The sequence below is a fragment of the Falco rusticolus genome, chromosome 1 (genome assembly GCF_015220075.1).
Source record: "Falco rusticolus isolate bFalRus1 chromosome 1, bFalRus1.pri, whole genome shotgun sequence".
NCBI lineage: Eukaryota > Metazoa > Chordata > Aves > Falconiformes > Falconidae > Falco > Falco rusticolus.
The window spans coordinates 7049809-7065368 of NC_051187.1; the positions used below are offsets into that span (position 1 = coordinate 7049809).

General features: G+C 50.4%; 1 protein-coding gene across 18 annotated transcripts in view; it reads right to left on the minus strand.

Annotated features, from left to right (window-relative positions):
* The window catches only part of CACNA1G (calcium voltage-gated channel subunit alpha1 G), a 153479-nt gene that overhangs the window by 49945 nt on the left and 87974 nt on the right, over window positions 1-15560 (minus strand). For 17 of the 18 annotated variants that reach the window (XR_005107300.1, XR_005107302.1, XR_005107301.1 and 14 more), the window contains exons 15-20: window positions 11498-11591; window positions 10764-10948; window positions 10169-10615; window positions 4435-4535; window positions 3141-3264; window positions 172-240 (exon numbers count right to left, since the gene is read on the minus strand). Coding sequence is in view for 15 of the 18 variants with exons in the window: in XM_037407187.1 (XP_037263084.1) it covers window positions 172-240; window positions 3141-3264; window positions 4435-4535; window positions 10169-10615; window positions 10764-10948; window positions 11498-11591 (1020 nt within the window). In the remaining 3 variants the exon portion in view is untranslated. Of the gene's footprint in view, window positions 1-171; window positions 241-3140; window positions 3265-4434; window positions 4536-10168; window positions 10616-10763; window positions 10949-11497; window positions 11592-14393; window positions 14463-15560 lie in introns of all 18 variants that reach the window. The other variant, XM_037407277.1, reaches the window with a different exon arrangement.

Genomic DNA, 15560 nt, shown 5'->3' on the forward strand with positions numbered 1-15560 from the left:
TTCTGCTGTAAAACGTGCTCAGAATAAGCATGTGGTGGGTATTTAAATATGATTCAGAAGAGGACAACATACACCTTGCTGGTAGCTGGTAGAACTAGGGGGTTTTGAAGTCCATCATAATAAAATATCTCTGATATAATACAGGCACACTCATCCTCCAGCTTCATTTACCTTAACTGTCATCTCAGTCAAGAAGATAACTGTAAAGATGTAGTTGGAGAGCGTTAGGAAAATCCGTTCCTATGAAAAAGAAAACGAGAGACAAGGTTTTATAGCCTGCTCTCCGCAGCTATACATCTCACTGCGCGCATTTGGGCGGTCGCTAACTGTTCTCCAGCTTCTGTGCTGAACCAAGTCTCGGCCCGTTTGTTTGCAAAGAGGGAAAATCCAAATATTCGGGCAATAACGCCCCGCCCGGCTCAGCACCGCCAGCGCCGGCGTCAGCACCATGGACAGGGGCAGAGGCCGGTCCCCAAACCCACCCCCTACCCCCCCCACCCCGCCCCAAACCCACCCACCCCCCAGGAGAATGCCTGGCAAATCTCCCCCTGCCCCTCACCTGCAGACATCTCTGCACAGTGCAAATATCACTGAGCTCCCAATTCTCCTAGAAATTAAGTCAATATTAGAGTGGCTGCGCCGTGGTGCGAGCAGGACCCGCGGGATGCGGAAGCACAGCTGGCAGGAGTTGTCACAGCTCCACCAAAGCCCAGAGAAGCTCGGGGGGCTTATGGCAGCTGAGACTTACCCCCAAAAGGTTGATTCGCTTGCCCAAAGCCACAGGCTAGACCTGGCATGAAGCCAAATAGTCTCATCTCCCAGTCCCCTGCGCTACCCACCAGACCATGCAGTCCTCACTGCCCCCACTCTGCAACAGCGGCTAGTGATTACAGATGAGACTATGGACTGGTTCCCTATCTGTAGTTAGCAGAAACCTTTCGGTTTAATGATGATCATTAAATAAATTACACTTTCCCCCCTAATCCCCGAGCAATCTCTGATTGCCTGTACTGAGAAATGGACAGCAGAAGGTGAAGGCTGGAGGAAAGATGATGTGTGTGCATGTATACATGTGCGCATACAATTGAACTGGCCCCAGTTCTGTTAATAACAATTTTGGATTTATTTCTGCTGCTCCCTACAGAGCAGTCCTGTAAGAGATGCAGATCTCTCGCTCAAAATGAGATGCAATTTAAACAAGACAAAACACCTTGGCAACTCTCTCACTTGCCAGATCATGATTTACTGAAAGTGACTCAGGAACCACAGAGTAGCTTGTTTCCATACTGGGTCCATAATTAATTAGGTCCTAGACCTGCACTGTGATTGCCTGAGCTGTGATAGGAAACATCTCTGGCCGTTAGCTGACGGCCACACAAAAGACTGCTGCAGAGGTGTAGGCAGCATGCAGGAGAAAGAGGGTAGGGACCTGCTTGTGGAGCTGGAGATAAAAAAGCAATAGTATGGAGGAAAGACTGAGGATATTACATTCCTCTCTGGCAAGCACATGGCTATTTTGAAGGATAATCTCTCTGGCCCATGTCGCACACTGCAACAGGGAGTGCATGTTGGCTAGCAACAACATCCCCTGTTCTGATAAGCCAGCCGAAACTGGGACAGGGAAAGACAACTCGCTTGAAGCAGCTAGAAAATCCACAGCTTGGGGAAGCAAAGTACAATTATTTTAAACAACTCAAGCTAAACTAACTCTCTCGGTTTCCAGATGAGAGCTCCATCAGTGCAAGCAGGGCCCACGCATGCCTCCTGGCTCCCCTCCTCCCCGCCCCACCACTCAGCATCCCCCTTCTCTGCTCTCTGCTGCTCCCAGATCACGGTCCAGCTCAGCACCAGCCCTGGATGACCCATTTCAGTTCCTTTGGTTATAGCCTGATGCTGATGAGCCTCACACCAGACCCTGACTCCTTCCTTCTCTGCACTCTTCTAACACCCAAACCACCACAGCTCAAGCTCCTCCTGTCCCGTATGAAGTACTGGTTCTACAGCTCTTTGCTGTGGACTCCTCTGACTTCTGCATGTAACCCCATTCCTTCCACCTCTGTAACTACAGTTCCTTTTGGAGCCAGCCTTGGTGAACGCTGATTCTCAGAGGACACAGCAAGGGGCTCCAAGGAAGCATTTGGGATTTCAAGGGACATGCTCAGGGTGCCCCATTTAAGGGAACAGCAGGGTGATTTCATCCAGTTAGACTGGCTGGCGGGGAGTCCTGCTCTCCTCTTGCAGCTGTGAGTTGGTACACCACAACGGCATGATAACCAAAAGAAAAAATAAAAGGATTTTGGGGAGGGACTGCTGGGCAAACTATTACGGTAAGGAGGACTACTAGAGAACGCTTAAAATAGGCACAGAGCAGCCAAGATTCCAGTTTTAAGGTCTTACATTGAAGATCCACAAAAATGAACAGCCTGACACGCCTACATCAACAAACCAGGATTCTATAGGATTGCGATATGAGCAGTCGTTTGCAACACATCAGCGAGAGCCCAGCGTATCTCTCAACCACAATCTATGCTAAAATGAAAGAGCTATAGGATGATTCTGCCCCTCTGATTGATGGCTGTTGGTGCCATGAGGGTCTGGTTTGAGAAATCCTTATGTAGTCTTTTAAAACAAAAAGGTTTTGGGAAATGGCACTACAGTGCATGTATCGATTCAGTTTTTTCTTGTGTCACAACAAATCTGATACACAAAGGGGAGAGAAAAGTATGAAATGAACAGTTTCCCCCATTGCCTTCGCACCACACATAAGTGCCCGTGGAGAACAGATGGAGGAAACGAACATTGTGTTGAGAGAGGAAAAGTGTTTGAAGGTTTCTCAGAGAAGGAAACCGAGACAGATGTCACGCTTATGTCATGTGTTAAAACCTTCATCGTACTTGCAGAAATGGGATATTCGATATATTGCAGGACATAAGCTCTGCTCTTGTACTTTAATAGGACTCTGGGTAAGGACCGGGAGAGTTGCTGTACCTAATTCAAAGGATACGCAGGGGGTGTTGTTGGCAGCTTCCAATTTCAAAAATAGAGAAAAAAAGTGAGACCAAACGCACAGCAGTGGGGTCCAAGCCATGGGTGTTGGGCTCCACAAAGAGCAGAAGAAAACGTTAACCTCAGAAACTCACAGCGCTGTGAGGCTCAATTTTGGGTCGTTCCATGGCAATGGTAATGCAGTTCAGGAAAATGATCACCAAGACGATATGATCAAACATCTTGTGTGTGATGATTTTATTGCACATCAGACGGAATCTGCCGAGAAAGAAGAAAAAAAAAAAAAAAAAAAAAAGAGGACACACAGACTAGCTATTAATGCTCGACTGACTGGGGAGAAATGCAGCAGCTCGAGGCATGGCAGGGGAATCGAGCCCTCTGCTCACAAAGCAGATGAGCTACAATCTCCCAATCCCCTCCCTGTCGGAGCTGCAGGCAGAGCAGGGTACGAATAGAAAAGGAGCTGAGCTACAGAATTGGTCCACAAATTTCAAGCCCATAGGGGCTTTGGGTCACTTGAAACAGCATCTGCTTCAACAACTCGGACATGCGGCCAGGTTTGGATCCGACCACCTACCTGGTCTGCAGTGCTCAGGTTTAGCTTAAATAAAGGAAGAAATACTCCCAGCAAGCCCATAAGGGTTGAGCGCACATGGAACAAAGGAACAGAAGCTATTTATTGTGACAGATGGCTGTATACTGACCCAGGATTTATAATACCGTATTACATTTCCCAAAGTCTGTTTCTGAAAATCTCTCTAATCTTTGTATGAATGAACTCGAATGCTGTCCAGGGCCCACCCCCTCAACCATGGAAAACCCTCGTCGCATGTGGGTGCATGGCCAGAGGAACGTGTAGGAAAGCGTGGAGCCCGGACGGCTCCAGCGTGGCTGGGCTGCGGGAAGGGCAGAGCCGGGGGTCTGCAGGCAAGGAGAGGTGTTCCCTGGGGGCTGTTGGGAGAGGGAAGAAGGGAAGGGGGAGGGCAAATAAGTCCAGGCTGAGGGTTAGGATGAGGAGGTCAATGAGTGTCCTTTGCTGTAAGTGTGCAGCAGGGGTAAACTCAGATCACTCTGCTTAATGCAGCACCTCTCCCCCTTGCTTCAAACTTCCCACGCTCCATCAAGTGAAAACCTTGCAGAGCGCTGGCATCACTGACAAAGCAAGTGATGAACTTGATAAAGCTGCAGCCATGCCCAGGACTACAGGTCTCTACTGGATGCTCCTACTCCAGGGCCATGCCCACCCCGCTCCCTGCCGCTGGTGGCCATTTGCTGTGTAACCCTGATGTAGCGCCAGAGCAGGGGAAGGGCTGGGAGTTTTGAGAACTGACGTACAGAGACCCAGCTGGGATAGATGGGCAGAGTGAGCCATTGTAACGAGGACATCCATGCCTGGCACGCCGCTGCTGCTCCAGCACGATGCCTTACCTTGAGTGAGGGGCGAAGATGTAGATGGACCAGGAGTCCCTCTCTTTGCAGCAGGCGGGGAGACGTGCCCGTATCCACGCCTTCATGCGGTCCCTTTTGCTCTAGGAGGAAAACGTACAGCAGATTGGGAAGAAAACAGAACTCTTAAAACAATAAACCCCCAAAACTTCCAAGCAAAGGACTCAGGGCAATTTTTCACTGAACATATATCTCCAAGCGCTCAGCAATGCTGAAATAAAATTATCTCCCCCAAAAAAGACCCTGCGGGGCAGGGGAAGGAGCTCTGGCAGCCAGGCAAGGGCTATGCCATCCCTGTAAGCTCATAGGGTTTGGTCTTGCTTCTTTCTCCACAAATAACTGCATCTGGCACACAGTTAGCCAAGAGAATAAACATGATAAAGAAAATGCTTGCCCAGAGGACTGATGACCATCTCTGACCAGCCTCAGGCCCTCCAGATACTCATCAGATGCTTGCCTGAATCTTCTAAGGGTTTGGGGGGCATTTTGTTGTTTTGCTTTTTTTTAAAGAATATAAAATGCTCATGTCAGAGGTTATAAGGGGAGTGGAGGGAGGGATCCCTGCTGCTGGCTGGGCCAAGCCCTATGCCCATGCACCACTGGAAAGCTGAAGAAATCATTTGGAACCTGGGTTTTGGTCCCAGCAGAACGCAATGGCAAGCATCTGCCTCTCATTCAGCATGAACAGATTAGATGGGAGATTACAAAGCCAGAAGGGAACATCATGGCCAGTCTGACCTTCTGCATGAACATGGGCCATCCAGCTCTGCAAATTAATTCCTACTTGAAACCACAGCGCATCCTCAGCCACACATACTTATGTTTCAGACTGTCTGCAAGGTCCTTTAAGGCCAGGAGGGCAGATTCTAAAAGCCTTAGCCAACAGGTCAACAGATGATATGAAAAACTGGATGCTGAGGGGAAGCCTCATCCCAGCTGCAGCAGCCTCGGGATTAGGTTTGTCGCATTCTCATCCACAGGTCTCCAAGGGGAGGCCACGATCTTTAATCCAATTGACACTGCAGCGCCAGGGCCTTGCGCACGGACAACCAGTGTGTGCCATGGCACCGTGGTGCTTTGCATTTACAGATACATAAAACAGAATCCTTGTTCTTACATGACCCTTATTTCTCTGCTTAGAGAATTTCTCTGCTTATTTCTCACCTGGGCTTAGGCAGGAGGGGAACGTGGCAGCACGGGCTCTTTGAAACTTTCTCCTGCAGATGCTCAGAGCTGCGAGCACACCGAGAGGTGTGAAGCGCAGTGCCAGAATCGCTGCTTGCACCCCAGGAGTACCCAGACCCCAGGGCTGAGGCACTTTTAAATTATTTTGTCCTGGAAACAGGGAGGGGGGGGATTTGTTCGGAGCCAAACTGCTAGCAGTTGGAGGTACTCCGGACTGTAAAAATGGGATTTGTTAGGGTAATTGAGTGGAATGGAGGAAGTGCTTTCTTTTCCTATACGCACTCAGCCAGGGGTCTCATTAGCGATGGGTAATAGCTAGTGTAGTGTCCATTTTAATGAAAGCATGCGGTGACAACCTCAGCTCTTCAGAAAATGAAAACCACCTTGTAAAACTAACAAGAAAAGTTTGAAGAACCAAAAAAAAAAAAAAAAAGGTCGATCTTACCACCCCTCTCCTTCAGCCGGCCGTCCTTTCCTCCCTTTTCTACACAAACACAGACCACGCCATGGCACACCAGTAGGTTTTCCCCATGTCCTGGCTGTTCTGGCTGTTTTTACATCCCTTTTCCAACTCCAGGCAAGGAGTCAGAACTGCTCCCTTTTCTCTAAAATGTATTTAATAGAGCATGCATCCTTGGGGTTGTGTTATCCCTTCAAGCAGCCTAGTTAGTTTAATGACCCCTAGATCTAACAAAGGTAAATAAATGGATAAAAATCAGGTGTCTGCTCAAAGCTGCGGTGAGAACGACGATTGCTGCCCCAGTCGCTGGACACGGAGTAACAGCTGTGACTCGGTCCAGTTCATTTTGCGAGCTGAAGGTTTCCAGAAGTATCTATTATTCAAAGCAGTTCTGGTATTTATCATGGGGATTTGTAGTGAATGGTAATGCGTCAGCAGCACAGAATGCTTCTTTATATTCCTTTTGTCCAATTTTAATGCCAAAGATATTTTGGGGTTTGGCTAATTGTTGCAGCTTGCAGTTCATGGGCTAAATCAGATAACAAAGGCGAACAGTGAACCTCCATCATGCCTCTCTATTCAGCGTTAGAGTCTGGACGAGGACCAGGGCTCAGCGGGGCCGCTCAGCCAGGGCTGCAGCCCGGCTGCTCTGTCCGGGGTCAAGTACATCCACAGAAATCTAAAGTTTAAGGAATTACTTCAGCTTTCCACCAGTGGAACAGTGCAGTTCAGTTAATTTGAGCCAAATGGAAGATATTTGTGAAATAAAACCCGAGCATTTCCAGCCTAAAGTCCCATCATATGCTTTCTCCGCGAGGTCCAGACACGCATCAAGTGCTTACAATCAGGCTGATTGCTTGATTGCTGCTTAGGGCTGCATTATCTTCAAAGCTATATGTCAATTATGTGGTTTAAATCATATCTATTTGTTTATAAACCACACCTGGACAGGATGAATAAAGATGGGGTGGGGAGAAGAAAACTCCTCTTTAATTCAGTTGCCAGTGACTTCAACAAAATGTCCCTGGCTGAGACCCCCGCAGCCTGCCCACTGGTGTGCAGGCAGGGGCCAGGACAGGGGGTGATGCTGAGCGCCAACAGGCAGTGGTGCTGCCTTCACCTGGCAGCGTGCTAACAGGGCCCTCCCAGCCCACTGCAAGGAAAGCTACTGATAAATAGCTAGGGGTTTTTTTTGGACTTTCAGATATTAATGTACTTCTGAGGGCAGGATGAAAGGCAGTTGGCATTAAAAGATGACTGACGCACTCCTTGGAGTAAGGGAGAGGCTTAGATTTATAAAAGATTTATTATAAGGATGGGGGAACTGCTGAAAAATGCTCTACGAGCAGCCACGGACCTCCAGGCAAGCTGGAAGCTGCACAGAGGCACTTGGGACCTGATTATTTAATTCTAACCGTGCAGCAGGGGCAGGCTGAGAGGGTTGGGGAGCAGCTGGCCTGCCCGTTGCAGAAAAAAAGTGCAACAGGCAAAGGGGAAAGGAGCTGCAATTGCCCGTTGCAGAAAAAAAGTGCAATAAGCAAAGGGGAAAGGAGCTGCAATTGCAACATGCAACGAGGTTTTTGGGAGGAGGGGACACGTTTGGTTGCAGATTCAATATTTCCCTCACTTTCTGCTCTAAGCACTCAGCAGTTTCGGTAGGGAAGAACCCAAGAGCAGCCAAAAGCCAGCAGATGTGAACAACAAAGACCTCGCAGCAGATCCCCCATCCCGGTCACAGCCACCCGAACCCAACCAGGCAGCAGATCGCTCTCTCCGCAAAGCTCCTCCTCGTCTGCATTCACGCAATGAAGAACAGACTTCTGTCCCCTGGTTTTATACTGCTGGGGAGAATAGCTATCAGGGGCCTGATTCTGGCCCCTCGGAGGGATATAAATTAAGAATAAACTCATTGAAGGCAGCAGAGCGGCACCAATATAATGGGAGCCTGGGAGATCCAAACGAAGCCTTTGCGCTTCCTTTTATTTCTGCGCAGAGGCAATCAAAACCAGCCAGCAAGGAGAGATGTGAAGCTTTGCTGCAGAAGGGCATATTTAGGATTACTTTGATCTGACTAGCAGTTGAGTTCTGTTCTTCTTTTGTTGGTGGGGGAGTTCTGAATTATTTTTTTTTTTCATTTTAAAAATAATTAATTTTTTTCCTGACTTTGTCAAGGCTAATTTAGGGGCAAAACATCCCCCCAGATGTCGGGGCGCGGGTGGGGGGGAGGGAATCACAAGCTCTGCAACCTGGGGGCTCATTTCGCTAATCTAAGCAATATTTTCCCATCCATCTGGTTTACTGATTTGAAGTGAAGACATATTTTGGAGCATGAGGAAAGGCACCAGCCAGCTGTGGCTATAATGGGCTGGGGCACAATTTATTTATCCTATTTTGCTTATTGTTTCCCTAGGCATTTGCTTTTGACCACTCCACGGGAAAGGATTGAAGGACCTTTGGTCTAACCCTATGTGGCCAGACCTCAGTACACAGAAGACTACATTTGGTTTACACTCAAAGCAGCTGCCATAATAAAAATTAAAAACATGCATTTTATTCAGCAACCTATCACCAGCACTGTCTGGGGCTGTGGGCCTGGATGGGACAGGAGAGGAGGGACATGTCCCATTACACAATGCCCAGTACAAGGGGTGCTACTGGCTTCTAATCTTGCAGAGGGAAAGGAAGGGATCTGCGGGATGTTTGGACCAGGTGAGCTGGAAAAAGCAGCAGATATTGGAGCATGAAAAAAAATCCCTAGCTAGCAATAAAGAGCATGGTCGCTTGATCACTTTTAATAGTGCTTTTCCCCAAAATAATTACTGCTTCTTTTCTTAAAAATTCAATTTATTTTATGGAGGTTAAAAAACAGGTTAAAACAATCAGTAAAAATCCCAGGCTGAGGATCCATGCTGGAGATGTAATGGGATAATGGCTTTTTTTAAAGGCAATTCACGGCTGAGTGACTCCATTCTTCCAGCACTAACTCCTTCTCCTCCTGTTCCTTCTCTGGAGTCACCACTGCCTTTCGCATCCCTTCACATGCTCCAAATTCCATTTTCATTCAACAAACTCAGTGAAATACAGTAAAATCATGTCCTGATCATCTCCTGTTCTCAGCACCACCCTGGTTAATGGCACATGGTTCTACCCAAAACCCATCCGCTTCACCAACAGAAACAGAGTCACCCCCTGGGGATGACATATCAGACCGTCACATTTTTAAGCCCGAGAACAAGTTAAAGTGGAAAAAAAAGAGGTAACCTGGGAAGAGCAGGAGACACCCCAGAACTGTCCTGGAGACATCCCAACGCACACATGACAGCCAGGGCTGTGCGCATCCTGCTGCCCAGCTCAAGCCCCTCTCTGCCAGCCAAGCAAAAAACCATGGAAAAGCAGCCAGATTCCTTTTATTCCCTTAGGATACAAACATCCAAGTCGAAACCTTGTGCTTGCAGCCCTTTTAGCTAATATTTCCTAAATGGCACTTTTAAGGCCCATGAAAGAGAGATGCTTATTGGTCTAATGCCTCTTCATATGGAAATTAATGCAAAGCCTTTGAATTGCCACCGTCCCTAGGGACTAAGGCTGCCGTGGGAATGAGGGGCCAGACCCTGCCCTTGTGATGCCTGTTGATGTCAACAGAAATTGTCTGTTGCTGTGCAAGGGGGCAGAAAGCTGAATAATGGTTGGACAGCGGGGAAAGTTACTTACGGTGTTTCTTTTTTTAAAGAAAAAAAAGAGAAAAAGAAAACAACTTATTTCCAAGAGATAGCCTTCGCTCTGCACCTTCTAGTGAAACCTGGGGAGTTTTGCCTTGCTGCCTCCATCACAAGCCATCTGCTGCTGCACTGAAATACTGAATATGACGCCAACCCCATTTCTGGTGGCATCCACAGCCCAGAGACCTCCTGGGGCCCTTCTGGATGACTCTCATTTGGGTCTGGTGGTGACGGCAAGACCCAGTTCCTGCAACAGGCCGTTGCTTTGCACCTGCTTGTGGGCTCCTGAGACAGTATAAGCATCACCTTGACAAGGAAAAAAGCCCAAAATGAGTGCTTGGCATTTCCTTACCATGTTGCCTTCATCATCGCAGTCATCACAGTCCTGTCGGGGTTCATCCAGGTGGAGCTGGTGCAGCAGCAGACCCGGAGAGGTCTTCCCGTTGCAGTCCTGGTGCTCGGAGGTGGAGGTTCGGCTGCTGTGTATGCTGCTGGTCCGGTACAGGGAAGGCACCTGCAGAGTATCCTGGAGGTCAAAGGAACCTTTTGTTTCCAGCGACTCCATGCGATGAGGCAAAGAGCCATTGAAGCTGCCAGCCCGACTGGAGCGCTCCTCATCTGAGCTCTCCCCTTCCTCTGAGCTCTCCTTCCCCTCCCCGGAGAGAAGGGACCTGCGCTCGCCGCTCTGCCCCCGCCGCTTGAGGCTGGGGGCCCGGCCAATGCTGTTCCAGCTGGAGCGGCGGCTGTTCCAGCTGCTGCTGGCACGCCAGGGGCTGTGCGGGGAGCTGCGGGCGCTGGGCTGCAGGAAGGACAAGGAGAGCATCAGCCCCGTGCCACCCACCCCGCGCTGGGCTGCTGCTGCACCAGCGGGGGCGGCTGGCTGGCTGTACAGCCCCGCAAGCCCAAGGGACGTGCTGAGCATCCGCAGGAGGAGGTGACGTGAGTACCGGGGACTTGAGCTCGTAGGCGGTGGGGTCCATGGAGATGCCGCTGGCCCGGCGGGACTCATAGCCCTGTGCCACGTCTCCAAACATGGCACTCTTGGGCATGGGCATCGGCGTGGCTGCGGTGTGTATGATGAGCGGCGGAGTCAGGCTCTTCTTCAGCTCCGGGTGGTCACTCAGGGCCATCACTGGAAGACACAAGTAGGTTTTAGGTGTCATACCTCTCGGGGCACATCTACAACCTGCTCTCGGGCAGGCAAAGCAGCTGTGCAGGGACAGCTCTCCTCCAAGCATCAGGAGGATGGGGGCAAATAGCCCTTCTGGAGAGCTGAGTGCCTGTCCTTCAGCCTGGCAGTGGAGCATGGGGATGTAAATCTGGAACGGGATCGGGTGCCAATGGGAGAGGAGAGAAGATGCAGACTGTCACCCACTTGCCCTCAACCAACACCTGCCAGCTCCAGCCCTGGCACCCTCTCTGCCCATGCCTGCTCCCCCCATCCTCCTTCCCCATGGCTCCTCTACTTGTGCCCCTGCAGAGATACCCTGAAAGCACAGCCTGGGCTTTCAGCCAGGTCTGCATCCCAGATCCCACCCCACAAGCCTGCTGCAATGTCAAGCATTCCACTGTTTGGACTACACCATTCTCCCAGGGAGGACTCTGCCCTTTGGGACACACTGTTGTCACAGCAAGGTGAGGTTTCTGCGGAAGGACCCCTACTCCTGGCTTTGTTACTCACAGGCTGGATTCGACAAGGTTTTCTTAAGTCCTCCTTCCTCTTCCAGGCAGCGGGGGAAGAGATCCCCCTCGGAATCAGACTTGGAAGCATCACCCTGGAGCAAAACAGAGGGCTTCAGCAAGGAGGGCGATGGGCCACGGTGCACGGATACCCCTCTGAAAAAACGGATTCCCGTCTCCAACACCACACCTATGGATCCACCGAATTTTGTACCACAATGCAACATCACCTTTCACAAAATGACGCATGCACATATTTATACCACAGACTAATTAACCTCCTACCAGGAAGACAGACTGCCTCTGGCTCCAAACATGGTCCCAGAAAAGGATCGGAAAAAAACCCCAAACCATTGCTTAATTTTTGCTGCTGGAATTGCATACTGGGCAGATATTAAGGAAGGACAGATGTCTGATGAGCAATTTTGGGACTACTCATCTCTCAATTTATACACCATGGCTTAAAACTCCCTGTGTGGCTCTCTCTAGCGATGCTTCGATGAAGCAATCCAGGGTTCAGAAGGGGCACAAGGGACCCTGAATTTCCAATGCAACTAATGGGCACGTGTCGATGGACACCCCACCAGCGCAGAGAGGATCCAGGTGGCAGAACCTGGCGACATCTGCCCTGGGTGGCCGTTCCCCTCCCAGCTGCAATGCAACAGAAGCAGAACCTTTGCAGATTTATGCTGTATCGTTTGGGGGGTTAAATTCCACCATATCATTTCGAAGGGCAGGGGTTAAGCAAGAGCTGCCCACTCTGACACGTGCCCATCCTTGGGAGGGGAGAGAAGAGGTTTACCATTGCTCGCAGCGTGGTGCCCAGGCTCTGGCTCGGTCTTGCGGCACGGACCCAGTTAGGGACATCCCTGGGCGCCCCACTGATTCTGTCCATTGGCACTGCAGAAAGGCGCTTAGGGTGTGGTATAGTCAGGGTACACCCGACAGGCAGTGGTGCTCGCCAGAACAATACCCATCCAAAAGAGGAGGATTCACGGCTGAAACCACTGCTCTGGCAAAGGGCACCAAGCCCAGTCACGATGAAGGAGAGAGGTGGGAAGGGAGGGAGGGTGCTGGGATGAGGGAAGCCAAGCAGACACTCACTTCAGCTGGGAGACACCAGGAGCCCCAGAAAACCCCACCGAGGCTAAGCTGCACCCCCAGGAGCCCTGGCCAGCCGTGCGGAGGTTTGGTGCTTGGGTACCTGTTGGTTGTAAAAGCCCAGAGGTGCCCCAGTGTGGGACAGGAAGAAAAGATGGCATCCAACACGAAGTCCTGTGCCCTGTGCCTCTCTATTAAGCAAAACCCCAGAGGGACAAGCCCCAATACTCCCCTGTGCGGTCACTAAATAGTTAAAGGGACTTTTTTCTAGGCAGACAGGACACTCTCAGACAAATGTTTTTAAGGCAAAAGAGAGTGTGATGTGAAGTGTTGGCTCAAAACTTCCCCTCCTGAGGATCCAGGACTTCTGTGCTATTCAGGGAAGCTCATCCTGCAAGACGCAGACTGGGAAGGTCAGGAATGCACCTTGCAAGGGGGAGCAGTAAAATCAGGCTGGCCTGAACTTTGCTGGAGTCAAAACTGTGTCTCTGTACAAAGAGGGGCTCCAGCTGGCTCCAGGTATGCTCCCCACAGAGGCTCCCGGCTCAGCCCATCCTGCCAGGAATTACTCATTCTCCCTAATGCGTTATTAAAAAGGAATAAGTAACAGGAAGAATTTTATGTGATTTGTATTCCTGGAGTGCTCTTTAACAGACCAAAGGAAAGTTTTAGGGTGCACGATGAGACGTGGGCCAAGATGGACAAGCAGAGCTACACGGGGACTTCCCACCCCCTTCCCCAGCACCAAACCCCACGTCTGGAGGGCAGAAAGCATCCCCTCCGAAACACCACGTGCCAGACTCAGTATGATGCAGACAAGCATCTCGCAGCCAGGGCTGCTGCCCATTACCTGTTCTTGCACTCCCAGTTTGCCTTTCTGGATGGAAAAGGGGTTATGAGAGAAGAGGGAGTTAAAATCCTTTCGGGAAATGAGGGTATGTCAAGATGGACCAGGTGGTACGACAGCTAAACCAGCCTGTACCAAAGGGGACTGACACACTGGGATACAATGGGAAAGGGCTTTTGTGCTGAGGGAAAAAACAGACTTCTTGGAAAGGAGAGAAAGGGAAGGGAGTGGTAAAGAGAAAGATGAGGTTGGCAGAAGAGTAAGGTTTGGGGTGTGCTGCACTTCGGAGATCCACGGCTTCCTCAGACCCGAACGGGACCATTTCACATCCTGTCCCACGCTGTAATGCAGCATCTCGCCAGCAATCCCAGCATCCCGGCCAGCCTTTCTGGGACACGCCACAGCGCAGCTGCCACTGTCCTACCCTGTCCTGCTGAGCACAGGGCTCCCACACACACGTGTCCACAAACAGGCTTGATTCCAGGTCCCTTCACTCGCGAGCACCCTCCTCTGCCTGCATGATGGAGGGAGTGCTTGACAGGCACATTCAGCACTCAGCATCACCGTCCACATCCCTAGGGATGTGTCTGGGATGTGACTGTGCTGTGGAGGAGCTGTGACAGCCCCACAGGAAGCCTTCCCTGGGGCAGGCATCCAGAAAGAGGTCAACAAGAGCTGGGGCTGAAGCCACATCAGCTGCCCTGAAGCACCCACCTTAATTTACCTGGCTCCCCCAGAGAAGGAAGGGACTTAAAATCAGGGCTGACTTGACAACGAGGACAACAAAAAGGAAAAAAAAAAAAAAACCATAAACTAAAACCACCCCCAGAACACCCAAACAACCCCCAAAAGAATGACAGTTACTACAATGAGAACAGCACCATGGCGTGTGACCAGGCACCACGAGAGAGACAACCACGGCGGGCGGTGGGATGTGCTGTGTACGTACCCCCGACGAGTCGACAGGCAGCTGAATACAGCTTAACTGCCCACTCGCATCTTCTCGCTTGGAGATCTCCTGAAGGAGAAACGGGGGGAGGGAGGGGGGAGGAAGGGGAAGGGGGGGTTCAATTGTCACAGTTTCAACAGCAGGTTGGAACGGGGAATCAAAAAACAACACGAGAAAAAGGCAGGGAAGGAAGGGGAAGGGGGAGAAGGGCAGCACACGGCCGCGATGGAGAGCTGGGCTGGGGCACCGTCCCCGCTCAGCACAGGGAAGGGCTGGAAGAGCTCAGATGGAGCAAAGCCCTGCGAAGGGACCAGCCTTACCTTTAAGTGTTTCGAACAGAGCTTGCTTCAGCTCCTAAGTGGTAATTGTGCTAATGAAACACCAGCTAATTATCGAAAACATGACTTTTTTTTTTTTTTTTTTGCAGCTGCATAATAGGATCTTTATTTATTATGCCTTCATTAAGCAGCAATGGAGGCTTTTAATGAATGTTTGATTAACACAATATCAGTCCTCTTACAGCCAGGTAAAATACCTAATTTAAGAAAAGCCACCAGAATGTGCCGTGAGTTCAGATCCCTCCTCATCCCTGTTAGCAGAGACACCCGTTTAAGTCAACGGGATGCCCAAACACAGCAGGGCTCTGGGCAAGGGGCACAGCACATGCCCCAGCATCTCTGCACAGCACGAGAAGCCAGTCTCCCCCTACCCACTTGGAAAGCACACATCATTTTTCACCTCCTTGTGCTTCCCCTTCCTCAAGGGTGGCTCTCCCAACACTCCTTTGCATGTTTTGGCAGCGCGGCTGAGCCGGGTCCCATCCCATGGGGCTGTGGGAAGTTACGTGCTGCGGCAGGAGGGCACACGTTATCCCACCAGCTCAATTTCTTGCCTACAGGGCAATGGCTCTTTCCACCAGTTGCCATGTGCGATGCAAAACTCATCCCACTCCAGGCTCAGATGAAGAGTTTAGGGAAGACCCATCAGCTTTAGGATGTCTGGACAACAGTACCTTGCTAGTGATGTGATGGACACAAAGTCTTCAGTTGTAACAAAGACTGACAAGGAAAAGCTCTCAAAAGAGAAAACATGGAAACCCTTTTCCTTCACAAGGAAAATCCCATTGAAACCAGGAATGCAAAAGCTAAGGGAGGCAAGAAAAACACC